The sequence below is a fragment of the Scardinius erythrophthalmus genome, assembly GCF_964197995.2.
Source record: "Scardinius erythrophthalmus genome assembly, chromosome: 14".
Lineage (NCBI taxonomy): Eukaryota > Metazoa > Chordata > Actinopteri > Cypriniformes > Leuciscidae > Scardinius > Scardinius erythrophthalmus.
This window is the reverse complement of record NC_138234.1, coordinates 16,320,751-16,338,602: the sequence shown is the minus strand read 5'-3', so window position 1 is coordinate 16,338,602 and position 17,852 is coordinate 16,320,751. Positions and strand designations below refer to the sequence as shown.

General features: G+C 36.2%; 2 protein-coding genes across 4 annotated transcripts; both read left to right on the top strand.

Moving 5' to 3' along the window:
* Nucleotides 1–502: 502 nt before the first annotated feature.
* LOC308702555 (uncharacterized protein) lies at nt 503–12,359 on the top strand. 3 transcript variants are annotated; one of them, XM_081385503.1, is made up of 3 exons: nt 503–606; nt 1,486–1,633; nt 10,435–12,359. In XM_081385503.1, exons 2-3 carry the CDS (start codon nt 1,579–1,581, stop codon nt 11,598–11,600), a joined length of 1,221 nt encoding a protein of 406 aa, XP_081241629.1. In that variant the 5' UTR covers nt 503–606; nt 1,486–1,578; the 3' UTR covers nt 11,601–12,359. The 3 variants fall into 3 exon arrangements, with proteins under 3 accessions (XP_081241629.1, XP_081241630.1, XP_081241631.1); XM_081385504.1 differs by having other exon boundaries at nt 601–795; nt 10,435–12,343; XM_081385505.1 differs by lacking the exon at nt 503–606 and adding an exon at nt 1,218–1,304 and having other exon boundaries at nt 10,435–12,343.
* A 174-nt stretch (nt 12,360–12,533) lies between these two features.
* Nucleotides 12,534–17,222, top strand: LOC308702552 (uncharacterized protein). The gene is made up of 3 exons (XM_081385495.1): nt 12,534–12,605; nt 15,405–15,604; nt 15,857–17,222. The coding sequence occupies exons 2-3, from the start codon at nt 15,499–15,501 to the stop codon at nt 17,050–17,052; spliced, it is 1,302 nt and encodes a 433-aa protein (XP_081241621.1). The 5' UTR covers nt 12,534–12,605; nt 15,405–15,498; the 3' UTR covers nt 17,053–17,222.
* Nucleotides 17,223–17,852: the final 630 nt, after the last annotated feature.

Genomic DNA, 17,852 nt, shown 5'->3' with positions numbered 1-17,852 from the left:
GACCCCAGCTCACAGAGGTATTAAAGGAAATGAGGATGTGGATGCATTAGCAAAACAGGCTCTGAAGCATGAGGAGATCTTGTGCATACCACTCAGTAAATCTGAAGCCAAAGGTTGGGACACAGTTGGATAACAGTTGGGATACAGGAAATACAGGGCGACATCTCTATATACTACAGAAGGTTGTGGGCACGGGAAGGACAGCTAGAAGAAACAATAAAGAGGAGAACTTCTTGACAAGGCTGAGGGTAGGGCATACTAGACTTAATAAAACATTGCACTGAATAAATAAGCACCTTTCAGGATTATGTGAACACTGTCAAATAGAGGAATCAGTAGAATATGTAATTCTTCACTGTCAAAAGCATATATATATATATATATATATATATATATATATATATATATATATATATATATATATATATATATATATAATTTATTTTTTTATTTTTTTATCAAGGGTAGGAAACTCTGGTCTGCACTCCAACATAGTAGGTGGCGGTAATGCACCATAATGCTGGTGCCACCCGCCATAAAACGTAATTAAGAAGAAGAAGACGTCAACTACTAACGCCATCTGTCAGCGTCGAGTATTCTGATGAGGTGAGTGTAGCAGTTCACGGTGCAGCGTATATTTAAATAACTATAAAGTACACAATTACCCCCAAGTAGCCTTTTAAAGGGGTGATTTATGTGTTGTTTTCTATATGTGCGTCTTTTCTGGCGTTTGCCGACGGAAATGGACATTGAGCAGGACACGATAGTGTGTGTTAAAATCAGGATGGTTTTTGTGTACATGTGTCTTTTTCTTTGTTCGAGTTTTTCCGATGTTTGGAGCGATAATATTATTGTTGTATGGAAGCGATCTTAGCGATTTCTGTTTCTCGGACACAATTTATTCCTCCTGTATTTATCTTTTGACACTTACCATTATTATCATTAGGATGAGGTTTTATTATATTAATTGCCAGCTTGTGCATAAACAACAGAATAACACGTAACATGTTATTCCTTTATTGCTTTTGAAGTTATTAGAAAATCAGAATAGGGTTACTGAGCTGCTGTCATTTGTATTTATTTTAATTTAATTTAATAATACTTTTATAAATATAAGATTGTTAGAAATAATAATATTACAGTCTGTCTCTGACACATTTCAGGTAACAGCAATAAAACAATTAAAATCAATGAACAAAAACTGCTAAATGACAAGTTGAATGAAGTTGGATCACTTGGAATGTTATTTTAACTATTTTTTCATAATTTCAATATTTGTTCTTATGACTATACTGCAGATAAAGGTAAGAATAAAAAATGCTAAAAATGTATTGACATCACAGGCAAAATATAAACGTTTTAAAAATACATTCAATAACTTTACCTTTTTGAAAGATGGACACACACAATTTAAATGCTTATGTGAATTAAAATGATTAGTTTAATAACTTATGCTTAATACGATCTGCTCTTCCTACTACACAGGAATACCCTCTTGTGAAGGTTCTATAACAATTCACCGATAAATGCTGGAATATTCCCATCAGTCTACAAGTGAAGAAGAGAAACAGCGAGAACATGAGTGATCCAGAACTCTGCAGGATAAAAGATGAAGATACTGAAGAACAAAGAGGTTGGTGTTTATTCTTGATTCCTCATTAATGATGCTGAAGAACATTAAGGTTATAAAACTTAAAGCAGTTCAGCAGATTTTGTAGATGTAGTTAGAAAATTCGCAAGAGTGGTGAAATAACATAGTTAAAGGGGTGGTTCGGGATTTTTGACATCGGACCTCATTTTCAGGGTTGCCAACTTTTGAGTTTAGCTAGGAGTGAGACTTCTCCAACGGGGGTGGGGGGGTGGGGTGGGGAGAGATATATTTCAACGGGGGGGGGGGGGGTTTCCAACCCAATTTTTTGGGGGGTATTTTTATTTAAAGGAATTAATTATAAAAAGCGATTTAGGGGAATAAAGAAAAAAAGCTTATTGTATTAGTGAAATAATTGTAACTTTTTGCAAATAATATTTTATTTTTAATTATGCATGCATTCTCTCTAAATGAATCAAAGAAATTATAGCATATTTTCAATTCAAAAAGGCTAAATTTAGTAAATAAATAAAAAAAGTTGAGTAATTCGCGTCACCGGATACTGTCGGTAGTTGAACATTTCTATTGTAAAACAGTCAAATATTAAATGTTTTCCACTTACATTTTGCCAGGCATTCGTTCACTTCTTTAATCATTCTGACATTGAAGAGCTAGACCGCTGAACTTTTAGTCATCCTAACACCAAACAGAGCGGTGCGTAATGGAGCGCATCAGAACAGCATCAAGAATATCAAATACATTGCAGTGAATCTTTTATTTGCATCTTAAGTTTATATGCAATAATAATGACAGGTTTGCGAAAGTGTAGAACTCGGTGAGCTCGCGCAAAACACATCTTCAGGACAGCGACTCATTTAAACGCCTCTGATTGGCCAATGCGTTCAACAGACATGTCAGTGATTGGCTACAATGCTCAACGCTGCCGTACGCCGTGTGTGCGCTAAGGTTTGTTTGGAGCACAGTCTCTGTCTCGCATGTGTGCTCGCTCTAGATTCCGGGAGATTTTAACTAATTTGCGCCATAAATAGTGGTCCATCCAGTAGTTAAGAGCCTGAATTGTTTATAGTAATTCTGAAATTTAGCGCACACGAGTGAAAAAAAATACAGCACAGAAGAATGTCTAATTTAGCGTGAGATTTCTTTGTTAAGCGTGAGAGCGTGAGATTGAGGCTGAATCCGTGACTGTCACGCCAGATGCGTGAGAGTTGGCAACCCTGCATTTTTAAGCCTGGTTGTTATTCATCAGTGGAGACATTTTTTTTTTAAACTATCCAGTCCTTATATTTGGATAGTTAGCCGATGCTAGGCTAGCACGAGTCAAGGGTAGATGTTAGCCAGCCATTAAAAACCGTTTTACCCACTCCACAGTGCACCAAATCAAATCAATTATAACACTAGACTATCGATGCAAATGTCCGTTGAGAGAATAATGTTAGAAATCAAACTTACCTTTCATCACATTGCATTAGTTATAATTTGTTCCCTGTAATCATAAGCCTTGTCTACAGCAGCAGCGGAGTGATATTGATTACCTAGGCAACCGAGTGAGCCGGTACACACATGTACTACACACACTGTAGTGCGCTTCTTTTCTGTGTTTACTTTTTGCCGCATTACTAACCGGAGCAAAGTAAAATTCCGCAGCTGCTGAGAAACTAGTTCCTTTGGGATCATTGAGATGAAAGGTAAGTTTGATTTCTAACATTATTCTCTCAACGTACATTTGCATCGATAGTCTAGTGTTATAATTGATTTGCGTTTGGTGCCCTGTGGAGTGGGTAAAACGTTTTTTAATGGCTGGCTAACATCTACCCTTGACTCGCGCTAGCCTAGCATCGGCTAACTATCCAAATATAAGGACTGGATATTTTTTTTTTTAAAAAATGTCTCCACTGATGAATAACAACCAGGCTGACTTAAAAATGAGGTCCGATGTCAAAAATCCCGAACCACCCCTTTAAAGAAGCAAATAATATACAGGATACTTTCCATAAAATTAGTACAAAATGAAGTTTTCTTTTCTTTAGTGTCAACAAATGGTCAGTGCAAAGAGGTTTGAAAAACATTCATATTGATTGTTAAAATAAGTGGGTCAGATTAGATATTATAAAAGCGGTTTTATTTTATATCCGTTTCGCAATCATATTACTAAAATATTACATCATTTAAAATGAATATAAAAGTGTGTAGTGCTGGGCGGTTTACCGGTTCAAACCGAATACCGGTGTTTATTTTTGTTACGATATGAATTTTTAATAAACCGCAATACCGGTGTATGTCGCTTTAATCGGAACGCGGCGTTGCGCGACACTGTCTCGCACCTCATTTACAACACAGAACACACGTCTGCGGCGCATTACGGCTGCGACAAGGTTTTATTCCGTCCTCCACACGCGTGCGTCAAAATAGACTAGGCGCCTATATTTAGCGAAGCGGCGCGGAGAGCTACTTTTGGGAAGCTTCGATCTGAAACACAAGCATTGACTAGAATGGGCGCGATCAGCTCCGGTAGCCGTGTCGCAGCCGTGTGGGGGTGAGAGTGTTTTTTTTTTTTTCTCGCGGCGCGCGTGTTTTTATACTGTATGACAGAGGTGGGACAAAGTCATTGTTATGCAAGTCACAAGTAAGTCTCAAGTCTTTGCCCTCGAGTCCCAAGTCAAGTCGAGTCAAAGATGAGGCAAGTCCCGAGTCGAGTCAAAAGTCAAAGCCAACAAGTCTCAAGTCGAGTCCAAAGTCCTACCATTTTAGTTTCGAGTCATTTCAAGTCCTCTTACCACAGAAATAAAATGTATACAAATCATGTACAGTACCAGTCAAAAGTTTGGAAACATTACTATTTTTAATGTTTTTGAAAGAAGTCTCTTATGCTCATCAAGCCTGCAGTTAAAAAAAAAAACAACAAAAAAAAAAACTTAATATTATGAAATATTATTACAATTTAAAATAATGGTTCTCTTTTTTAATATACTTTAAAATGTAATTTATTTTTGTGATGCAAAGCTGAATTTTCATCAGCAAGTACTCCAGTCTTTGGTGTCTTATGATCCTTCAGAAATCATTCTAATATGCTGATTTATGATCAATGTTGGAAACAGTTGTGCTGCTTAATTTTTTTTATAACCTGAGATACTTTTTTCAGGATTATTTGATGAATAAAAAGTTGAAAATAACTATTTATTTAGAATAGAAATCTTTTGTAACAATATACACTACCGTTCAAAAGTTTGGGAACAATAACTATTTTTTTTTTTTTAAGAAATTAGTACTTTAATTCAACAAGAATGCGTTAAATTTATAAAAGGTGATGGTAACGATTTATATTGTTAGAATTTTTTTTATTTTGAATAAATGCTGTTTTTATGAATAAATGCTGTTAACGTTTTACTCATCAATGAATCCTGAAAAAAGTATTCCAAAAAAAATATATTAAACAGCACAACTGTTTCCATCATTGATAATAACTGAGTATCAAATCATCATATTAGAATGATTTCTGAAGGATCATAAGACACCTAAGACTGGAGTACTTGCTGATGAAAATTCAGCTTTGCATCACAAAAATAAATTACATTTTAAAATATATTAAAAAAGAGAACGATTATTTTAAATTGTAATAATATTTCATAATATTACTGTTTTTTTTTTTTTTTAACTGCAGGCTTGATGAGCATAAGAGACTTCTTTCAAAAACATTAAAAATAGTAATGTTTCCAAACTTTTGACTGGTACTGTATGTCTGTAAGATTTGTATTTATTTAAACCTCTTTTTATACAATGACATTAATCAAATACAGTAAAAAAAATTCAATTATTATGATTTGATTTAATATTGACTCATTTGGATAAATATTAGGTAGGCTACACAAGATAGGCATTAATTTTTCTCAAGAAAAAAACAACTCACCTAATGCTGTAAACATACAGAGAGCCCTATCAGCTGGCAGTATTAGGTTAAAAATAACACAAATTAAATATAATGCGTTTTTTTTATTATAATAACAACAACTTTATTTAATGATATAAGTAAAAATATAATACATGCAATAGTACACATATGTAGCAAAATACTCTCTATAGCTCTTTTTTCTAGCCAACTAACTAACTATATTATGGTCATTAAATGGCTTTCCTGAGGTAAATGTTATGTGACATAATTGTTCTCCAACTGTTTTATTGACCCCTTTGATTGATGGGTCGATATTATGTATGAGGAATATACATTTCGGTAAGTTGTACTGTATCTTTCAACAGTGTTCATTCGTGTTTAACGTTATTTACTATCAGCTAGAGATGATCGGTTCACGTGCCGCTAGGGATCTGTCGTGTCACATTTACAAGCGCCAAAACGGTATTTATTGTCTGAATTTCGTAATAAAAGTGACAGAATCTGAGAGCAGAGATTTTTTTATATCATAACTAACCTGCTCTGTCTAGTCTGTCGATCTCCGTGTCCTCTTTGCTTCGCGATTTTTCTGTGCGTGAGAAAATGTATGTGTGGCTACATCCAATAAGGTGCTTATCATTCGTTCAAATTCGTAGCATGCGTTGTTGCTTGTTGCGCTTCATTGGTTGTCTTGCAATGTGCCTGCTTAGATGCTGTCGAATCAAAACAACGTGGGACTACAGTGATTGGATGTCGTGCAGGCAGCGCGCGTGCTCTCTGCATGCATACAGTTGGTGCACATAATAAACAGAGCGGCGTGTGAACGTTTTTTCCCCAGTTTTCATGGGAAGTAGCAAGTCTTCTCGAGTCAAAAGGCGCAAGTCCAAGTGAAGTCACGAGTCATTGATGTTAAAGTCCAAGTCGAGTTGCAAGTCTTTGTACATTTTGTCGAGTCGAGTCTGAAGTCATCAAATTCATGACTCGAGTCTGACTCGAGTCCAAGTCACATGACTCGAGTCCACACCTCTGCTGTATGAACGTATCTGAAGTGAACTGACGGTCTTTAGAAAAGTTTCTTTGTTATTACGATTGAATCTTTCTTTATCTTTCCTGATAAAGCAGCGTTGCTGCTTTGAGTACAGCCGTTACTGGGGAAACCATTATTTCTGCCGCTCCTAAAGCGCGTCCTGCTGGCACCTCTTTGTAAACAGCCTTGCAAACCTGTATTATTAATATTAGTGTGGATTTTTTCATTCACTCATGACAATAAAATAGGGCATTATAAGATATCATTATATATCTACTGCAGTATTTCCTCTCTCACTCAGTAGAAAATGTGGTTAACACCCATCATGCTTGAAAAAAAAAAACAAATAAAAAAAACACCGTCATTTACCGTGAAACCGGTTTAATTTAGAAAAAAAACGTGATGTGGATTTTTGGTCAAACCGCCCAGCACTAAAAGTGTGTTTTACAAACAGCAAAAAGACAATGAAGTACAATGACTGAATACTGTCAATAATATAGGCTAGTAAATAAAAACAAACTACACAGGTTTTTAAGACTTCTGGAAAGAGGAAAATATTGTGTATTATTTGCGTTGAATGAAAATGTAAATTTCATGATCTCTGAAAAAGAGTAGTTACCCTGTTCTTAATCCAAATACATCTTGTATTACGCTACTAACGTTACCATTTTGTCAATGAATACAACTTTAGTTATGCTCTACTATACTGTCAGATCCACAATGTAATTAAACAGTTTGCTTTTACACACACAAGATGTTTTGTGCAATATCATAAGGACAGGATGTGAAATTAACACCCTTACAACCCAAAAAATGAAGCTATAACTATGACAGGTAACATTGTCAAATTGCAAGCCAATTTGGTGTGTTATGTTCCACAAATTATGTTCACTCAATTTGCTGTCGAAATTTATGTAATCTGCACTGATTTAGTGCACATACTCAACTCGATATGAATATTTGATATAGCCGAATGGGGTTAATTCAACATAACCGTCACAAAGCAACAGATAAAGGCGCTGGTTTGTTTGCTTTGAAGGGAATAGTGCAGACCCAAGAAACATAATAATGTGTAGTAATGCGCGGATCGCGGTTATATCCACGAGTCGGATGGGCCAAAAAATTAAAAATAACGTCACAATTAATTGCTGGTGGGTCATGGGCATATGAGATCATTATCAATCATTAATGTGTTGATTTTAATAAAGACACAGAACTCTCATTTCATTGTAAAACGCGATGAAAGTCCATCACTCTTTTACTTTCGTTTTCAACAACAACTTTTATCTCTTCGGGAAAAAACAATCAAGGAAAACATATGCCTCCAGCACCTCCTAGAGTTCATTATATAAAAAACAAAGAGAAAAACTTACATGAGATGTTAAACAGCTTTAAAGGGAAACTCCACCTCTGGAAAGATGAATGTGTATTTAAATTGGGTCATTTATGTAGTAGAAATGTGAAATAATTTTTTTAATTTGGAGCCTTCTAGACTGAGAAAAGCCAGAAAATGTATTTTTGGCTCATGTGGATGAAAGACAAAAACTCCCAGAATGCTTCGCTGCTCTACTAGGCCACTCCCAACCGATCTAGCCACCGGCCTCGCGTCGTTCTCCCGCGGCCCTAGCCTCGTCCTGCTCGCCACAGTAAACATGATGAATGGCGACTGTAGAACGCAAAAGCCGGTGGTGTGATTACTGATGAGCGCCTGTGAGATGCACCGGTCTCGTGGGCTATCTCTCACAGAGGAGTGGGTATTTTCTTAGCAAGGGTAAAATGCACATCAACCAATCACTTGTTTAGCGTTCATGTAAAAACTACATTCCGATTCACCAATCGGAATGATTTCAGTTAGATTGAAACAAAAGGTGTGCATGTAAACAATGAATGGTGAAATCAAACGCACTGTCACTGATCTGTGATAGGTCTGTTAGCGCATTAGGTCCAACTAGGGCTGTCACTTTTGTGAAAAAATCCTGTTCGATTTTTGAGACATAAGTGTTCATTGAATCGATTGTAAAATCGATTTTCCATGTCTAAAGACGTTTCAATTTTAATCGCCAAATATGGGCAAATCCACGGACAACTAACAGGCATTAGGACGAACGTAAAGACGGCGCTTGAGACGCGCACAATTCAGCAAATATTCCTGATGATTTATTGTTGTGAAGTTTTGTGCACAATGACAAACAGGAGTACAACATTCTCGAAAAAACAATAAGCAGAGTGGACTACCATAACATAAATGAAAAACATTACTGCAGTCTTCAACATGGCTGTGTTTACGGTTAGAAATGTCAAACAAATTTTGCCTACGTAGGCGATTGAAGACCGTAGCCCGAATCTGTATCTGTATGCATGAGACTGTCTGCATACCGGCAGAATTCACAGTTTTATAGTAAAAAGAGAAACATTATGCAGAAGTATAATTTACTGTTATGCGTGTTAGTCAGAGACTGCAGTTGCTGTGTGACGCGCGTTCGCTGCGGGCGTATCGTGACGAGCTGGACGCGCTCCGAGAGAAGACCGTTAAAATCGATTCCCTATTTTCGTTTTCGAAACTTGCGTTGGTTGGTCCGATCGATTGTGCAATCGATTTTCGAACGTAAAGTGACAGCCCTAGGTCCAACCCCCTATGGGCGGGTTTGAAAGGGTGGGAACTAGTGCTTGTAGTCTTAACAGAAATCCCCCCTCTTACACTTCCTCCTACAATGACGCAAAATGACGATTTTTGCGTTATTGTAGGAGGAAGTGTAAAGAGGTAAATACAGATTTCTCTCGTCTCAGGGGAAAATGAGAAAATGTTGCACGACCATTCAATAGTATGACTGGGTTTCTAACATTGCAAAGCTTAATGCAAATGGGTGGAGTGTTTCTTTAACTAAAAATATACTCAAGCTTAGTGGAAATTATTCTAGGAAGAGTGTTTCGCATCTTTTTCACCTTATGCCAAGGTTACACTGCACGATTTTCAAAGTAGTCGAGTCACTTTTCATTTCACACGGCACAATTATCTGTGTTAACATTCAGTGTCTGCTGTGTTCACGCTGCACGATGGATCGGCGACAGGAGGTTTCACATTGCATGACTTTACAAAAGAAAGAATCGCAGACAACTTCTGTCTGGTCCACAAACTACGTTTCACAACCAAACGCCCGCAAGAAGTGATAGAGAAATAAGTCGTGCAAGACTGAAATTATTATTAAACATGATAGCCTGCAAGAAGATAGCGATCCAAATTGCCTGTGTGCTTATCTGCAGCAAAAAGGAGAAAAAACAGATTATGCAGGAGGAAATGGTTGGGGAGACGAGAGCAAGAATTGTGTGTTCTGCAAAGTGAGTTGGGGGTAAATAAATAATTTTGTAATGTGCTGCTGTTGCTGCTGGTCAAGCAAATATTTGTGCTTTGTTTCTGTTTGATAGAATTGTAAATATATCTATTAAAATACTCATGTTCTGATCTATAACTCCTCCCCGAACTTCCCGCTGCCCTGTTTCTTGCTCTCATTGGCTGTCGGTCATCGCAGATGTAGTTTTCAGTCAGAACACATTCTCACAGCAGGATTGTGAATCGCCGACAGGTCCAGATATTAAGCATGCCAAATATCTCACGGGTGTCGGCGACTCATCTGCGATTCTCTCAGATCGTGTCTTTGATAATTCACAGTGTGTGATTGTCACTCGCGTGAACAAGCACCGATTTGCCTTAGATTTCTGGCATTTGTCGGCGATCTCACAAAACTCGTCGACGAGCGAAAATCTGGCCTAAAGTTTGCATTCCTGAATTTTTTTTATGTCAGTTTTCTGTTACTTTCTTCTTATCATATCAGTGATCACCTGTGTTCTTTTCCTTCATATTTCTATTTTGAATTTTATGATTTAATTAAAATCAAACCTGTTTTACATTCATTTCAGACCTGATGGAAGAATACGAGGAGAGTGAAGAATTTACTGAAGAGAAGGAGAAATATGATGCCAAATCTGTTAAACAAAATTCAAGCCACACACTGAAAAGAAGTGCTACACAATCTTTCACCTGCTCTTATTGTGGAAAGAGTTTCTCAAACAAACAAAATCTGAAACATCACTTTAGAATTCATAGTGGAGAGAGACCTTTCACGTGTGATCAGTGCGGGAACAGTTTCACGAGAAAAGGATCTCTTGATGAACACATGAAAATCCACACTGGAGAGAAGCCGTACACATGTGATCAGTGTGGGAAGAGTTTCAGACATGCAAGCACTCTTAAATCGCATCTACGTTCTCACTTTGGAGAAAGACCATATAGCTGTGATCAGTGTGGTAATATGTTCTTAAGGGCAGAATCCCTCAAGAGCCACCTGAAAGTTCATTCAAAGGAGAAGCCTCATGTTTGTTCTTTGTGTGGAAAGAGTTTTAGTCGGCTGAACGTCTTTAAGCTACACCAGAAAAGACACAGTGGTGTGAAGAATCACATATGCTTTGATTGTGGAAAATCCTTTATTAGAGATGCTGAACTGAAACAGCACCAGAAAACTCACACTGGAGAAAAACCTTACAAGTGTTCACACTGTGAGAAGAGTTTCAGTCAGGCGGGACACATGAGAATACATGAGAGGATCCACACTGGAGAGAAACCACACACATGTGATCTGTGCGGGAAGAGCTTTGCATATGCAAACTCTCTTAAATTACATCTGCTTTCTCATTCTGGAGAAAGAAAGTATAACTGCGATCAGTGTAATAAGAAATTTGTTAGGGCAGATTCTCTGAAGAACCACCGGAAAGTTCATAGAAAGGAGAAGCCTCACGTGTGTTCTTTGTGTGAAAAGAGTTTTGGTCATATAGGCAATTTTAATATGCACCAAGAAAGACTCAGTGGTGTGAAGAATCACATGTGCTTTGATTGTGTGAAGACCTTTATTACAGATAATGAACTGAAACTGCACCAGAGAATTCACACTGAAGAAAAACCTGACAAGTGGTCAGCATCTTTGAATATACATGAGAGGAGCCACACTGAAGAGAAGCTGTATCATTGTGGGAAGAGTTTTAGTAAATTAGCTTTTCTACTCAGTCATACAGAAAACAAACCCTTTTAAGACATGAATATGGCATTTATATTTAATTTTTTTTCTTTATCCTTGTTATTATATCATTTAATTACTTGACCACTTCAGACATATTTACCAAATGCAGATGCAAGATATACTGTAATGATGGGGCAATATTTTATGGTTTTGGCATGTATAAAGGTGATTATTATTTTGTTATTCCTAATGCTTTACAACAACGTTGTATACATTACCATTTGTACATGTAAAGTATTACATTCTAAATTTAGTATCATTAAATAGTGAATATTTTTGCACACATTTGTTCTTGGTTAATGCTAATTTATAAATACACTTGTCTATTGTGAATTCACGTTAGTTCTTAATTATACATCACTTCATATCAATATTAAATTGAATTGTTATATGCAGACATTTATATAAAAATAATCCTGGTCTTTAGTGTTAGTTTTGGGACTGCAGGAACATTGTTGGGAATCCCTGACTTAGCCTGCAGTAAAAAAAACAACAACAACTACATTACATTCCAAGTCATCTGAGAACAAACCAGATCATTGTGGCATATATGGACTGGTTTTACTATTTTCATCTTTAGTTATTAAACTGTCTGTATTGAAAATGGCTAAAAGGGCCACTTTTAGTCCTAGTCCGTCCACCTCAGCTTTTATTCTTGAATATAAAATAAATAATTTAATCATTTTATTTATGAAAGCTACTGTATTGTTTGGGCACGGTATAGCTTTTATAATATGCCTAATAAATTATATTTCACCCCAAACATGACTGAAGTGGCTGTCTGTCTACATCATTAACATTCAGTATGACAAACATTCATTTGTTCTAACAAACAGTTCGACACAGAATGGAATTTATACAGTTATTTTTGTTTCATATTTGTATAGTACCCGTTTTATATGATAATTGAGGATAATATTTGTCGCATATTTGATAACGTACGTTGCCGCCTCGCGGTGATGACGTCACCAGACGTCACTACTGACGACGTCAGTCATCAGCATCGAGTGTTCTGAGGTGAGTCGTGCAGTTCATGTTGCAGTCATCGTATATTAATCTCACTATAAAGTACAGAAATAGCTTAAGCAGCCTTTAAAGGGATGGTTTATGTATTGTTTTCATCGGGTACATCTGTATTTGTGCGTGTTTTCTTGCGTTTGCCGACGGAAATGAACATTTTAGTTGTCAACGATGTGTATGTGTTAAATTCTTTAAGACATGAGCTATTGTGTGTTTTTTCTTTGTTCGTGTGTCGATGTTTGAACAATAATGTTAAATATATTGTTAGTAAAAATAAATCTGAGCATAATAGTCCAAATAAATATAGCTTAGTTCGATTTTTCTAATATTTTCACAGCAGTATAGGAATACATCATTTACATACTCTGTCACTTGTCAAGGTGTCACTTTCTCTTATTGGCAGAGTATGTACATGTATTTCCTATATTGCTGTGAATATATTAGAAAAATCGAACTAAGCTATATTTATTTGGACTGTTATGCTTAGATGTATTTTTACTTGTACCTTTTCATGAAATGTTCTCCCACACAGATAGCAAGCAGAAGAAGAACTGTTATATAGGTGTGGCTTGTATGTGTCTCAGATTTATAGAAATAATGCTATTACAGAGCACTTTTATGCTCATTCTGCATACCTTTGATTTAAATAAATTGTTTCTACCACAGTCCCTTATAGAATAAAGTGAGATCTCTGCTGATGATGTTTTATTAACAGCTGTTGACAAGCTTTGATTTCATGTCAATAGTCGAGTTCTAGTTAATAGTCTAGTTAATGATTTTGGGTCACCAGTAAACCAATTAAATTAAAGCTCATTTTATTAGTGTCAACTAGGGATGAACGATTATGCCCAAAATCATAATTGTTGATTATTCCCATAAAATTCTAATTGCGATTATCATTTACGATTATCACAATTTACATTAAATTATGTTTTGTATAGCTTTATACCAGTGGTTCTAAACTCGTTTGGCATTGGGACCCACATTTTCCCATGGTCATCGAGCAGCAACCCACTTTTTTAAGTATTTTTTTTTATATGACTAATACTGTAAAATAAACGGTAGGCCTATGAGGACCTATTAAATAGCAGTCCCAAATTGTTTTTTGTTAATACAATGTTGGTATGTGCCACCAAAGTCATTCAAAAAAATATACAAAAAACACAATAAATAAAATAAAGAGGCATTTTGGGGTTATGGAAACAACAGTTATCATCATGGTGAATACACAATACTTACAAGAACTGTTAATCAAACATGGAAGCTGCTCCTGATGAATAGATTGAACATCATACCTGCATGCAAATCCTTCTCAGCTAACACATGGCGTATAGTAACGTGATTTATTGGTATTTTACTTATATTTCGTGACTTACTAGTTTATAATGTAACAACATTGCATGCTCGGAGTTTATATTGCGATTTATATATAGCCTCGTGTAGCCAGACCTTCAAACTGACGGCAGAAGGTCTGGACTCTATCACAGCTTTTCTTGGCCAAGGACCGCCCAAGAGAACGTTTGATTGACATGTAACGCAACCAATCACAGTTTGTTTTGTTCCGCGTCATGTTCAGGGGGTGTGACAATATAATGTCCCTACAATAACAAATCATTGTGCATCGAACAAATTATTCATTGAAGAAGTTTACTGCAACAATGGAGCTGTGAACTTCACATACTTTTGAAAAATTCAGTGTTTAGTTAATCCTAATCATCACTCATTGTCACAGTTGTAAACACAGCGACTTTCTTCTTCCACGAGAGGTTTTAGCGTCACAGCATTTGTTTCCAGACGGACCGATAAAAAAAGTGACACTCACGTCTCCCGGACATTCTGTAGAATTCACCCAATCATATCGGGACTTTGAAACTACTGAAGTGTTTCCAGAAAAGTGTGCCATATGCATCAGACATTCAGCCAATGGTCAGTGGGCGTAACGTTTGAGGCTGAGACTACTTTATATATAGTGAAGTGATATACAGTGCGTGCCGCAGCATTTGTGCGTGCAATTGACGAGGGCCCTAGGAGCACAGTATAATGGCTGACAGGACAGGAAAGTCAGTTTTTCTGAGGTGAGAGACTTTTTATTTCAGCGTACACTTACATCACTGGTAGTTCCTATTTAGTTGAAGTCGTGATTCGCCTCTCACAACATAACAAGCAAAATAATGTAAGTGGACTTTTTTGTAATCACGGTTTTGAACAATTACAGTGGTGTGAAAAAGTGTTTGCCCCCTTGGTAAATATGATCAAATATGGCTGTAAAAAATAAATCTTTTGATATTTTATTTAAAAAATCTAACCTTTCATTGAAGTAAAATAATTGAAATCCAAAACACGTTGGGAACAATTGTTTGCCCCCTTTTATTAAATACTTTTTGCAACCTCTTTTTTCCAAGATAACAGCTCTGAGTTTTCTCCTATAATGCCTGATGAGTTTGGAGAACACCTGACAAGAGATCACAGACCATTCCTCCATACAGAATCTCTCCATCCTGTTCTCCATTATAAGATTTCTAGCACAGGCTGTCAGGTTTAGATTTTTTATTTGTTGGTATTTGATTGAATCCGTGATGCCATGTATCTGAACAAGATGTCCAGGACCTCTGGCAGAAAATTAGGCCCACAGTATTTCATTTTACACATGGGGTACTTTTTTATCCCTGTGTGCACCAAACCCATCTTAAGTGTTTGCTGCCAAAAAAAGTTTATGTTTTTGTTTCATCTGACCATTCATCTGAACTTATTTAATTGTTTTTCAATTTAACCAGATATGTTCTTGCTTCTACACAGAACTTCCCCTCTTGTAAAGCTTCTTCTACAATATTTCACCAAAAAATGCTGGAATATTCCCACCAGCCTACAAGAGAAAAAAAATATTGAGAACATGAATGATCCAGAACCCTGCGAAATAAAGCATGAAGATACTGAAGAACAAAGAGTTGATCCCGAACCCTCCAGAATAAAATATGAAGATACTGAAGAACAAAGAGGTTGGTGTTTATTCTTGATTCTTCATTAATAATGCTGAAGAACATTAAGGTTATTCATCTTCAATCAGTTCATCAGATTTAGTGGATGTAGCTAGCAAATAAATAATCATAATAAATAATAATAATTGTGCCTGAAATATTTAAATAATAATAAAGTATGAAAATTTATAGCAGTTTTCTGCTATCATATCAGGGTTCACTTGTGTGTTCTTTTCCTTCATATTTCTCTTTTTATGATTTACTGAAAATCAGACCTGACAGAAGAAAAAGAGGAGAGTGAAGAATTTACTGAAGCTGAGGAGAAACATGATGTCAACAAACAAAGCTCTTTGTTGAAAAGAAGTGCTAAACAATATTTTACCTGCTTACAGTGTGGAAAGAGTTTTTCACACAAACACAGTCTGATACATCACATGAGAGTTCATAGTGGAGAGAAGCCGTTCACGTGTGATCAGTGTGGGAAGAGATTCGCACAAAAAAGAATCCTCAAGGAACACATGAAAGTCCACACTGGAGAGAAGCCGTACACATGTGCTCAGTGCGGGAAGAGTTTCTCACAAGCAAACGCTCTTAAATTACATCTGCATTCTCACTCTGGAGAAAGACCATATAACTGTGATCAGTGTGGTAAATTGTTTTCAAGGCCTGAAACCCTGAAGAAGCACTTGAAAGTTCATACAAAGGAGAAGCCTCATGTTTGTTATTTGTGTGGAAAGAGTTTTAGTCAGATGGGTGCATTAAAAATACACCAGGAAAGACACAGTGGTGTGAAGAATCACATGTGCTTCGATTGTGGAAAATCCTTTATTAGAGATGCTGAACTGAAACAGCACCAGAAAACTCACACTGGAGAAAAACCTTACAAGTGTTCACACTGCGAGAAGAGTTTCAGTCAGGCGGGACACATGAGAATACATCAGAGGATCCACACTGGAGAGAAACCGTACACATGTGATCTGTGCGAGAAGAGTTTCGCACATGCAAACACTCTTAAATTACATCTGCTTTGTCATTCCGGGGAAAAACAGTATAACTGCGATCAGTGCAGTAAAAAATTTGTTTTGGCAGTATCCCTGAAGGTTCACCTGAGAGTTCACTCAAAGGAAAAGCCTTACACGTGTTCTTTGTGTGGAAAGAGTTTTAGTCAGCTGGGTGCTTTAAAACGACACCAGAAAATACACAGTGGTGTGAAGAATTATATTTGCTTTGATTGTGGAAAGACCTTCATCACAAATTCTGAACTGAAATTGCATCAGAGAATTCACACAGGAGAAAAACCTTACAAGTGTTCACACTGTGACAAGAGATTCAGATGGTCAGCATGTCTGAAAATACATGAGAAGAGCCACACTGGAGAGAGGCCATATCTCTGTCCTTCATGTGGGAAGAGATTTAGTAAATTAGCTTCTCTACGCATCCATTCAAAAAGAATTTGTCCGATGCAATAAAGGCTTCCTTCCAAATAAATGTATCCTAGCCAGCTGCAACAAATGGCTGGACATAGAACCGTCACCAAAAGTCGTACAGTGAACAAGTGTGAGATTCATATTAACACAAGGATGCTATAAGACTTTTAAGTAAGACATGTATTTGATATATATAATAAATCTAAAGATTTATAACTTGTTCTTCATTTTTGTGCTTAGATCATCTAGTTATTTGGGCACTTAAGACCCTGTTTACCAAATGCAGATGCAAGATACTATGATGATGTCGATAGTTTTGCATGTAACGCATTACATTCTAAAATAGGCATCATGAATTAATGAGTATATTTGCACTCATTCATTTTTTATTTATATTATTTATTAATATACTTTCACTTCCATACTTTTATTATAAATATTCTTTCATTCTTTTACTTTCATTATAAACATACTTTTACTTTCATTATAAATGTATACTTTCACTTTCATACTTTCATTTAATATACTTTTACTTTCATTATAAATATATTTTCACTTTCATTATAAATATACTTTCACTTTCCTACTTTTACTTTGCCCCCGAATGAGCATGGTTTTATATTTACTGAAACTGCTCAGAGTTCTGGTAATTTCAATGATCCATTACAATGGCGGCCAAAATGGCAATAAAAAATGAGCATATAGCTTATGTTAGTCATACTAATTCAATACAATATTAACATCAGTGAATTATCGTCAAAGCACAGTTTAACACTTTATCGCTCCACCTCCGAGATGAACTCGAAGATTTGATTCATTTTCCAACATATTTTTTCAGTAAT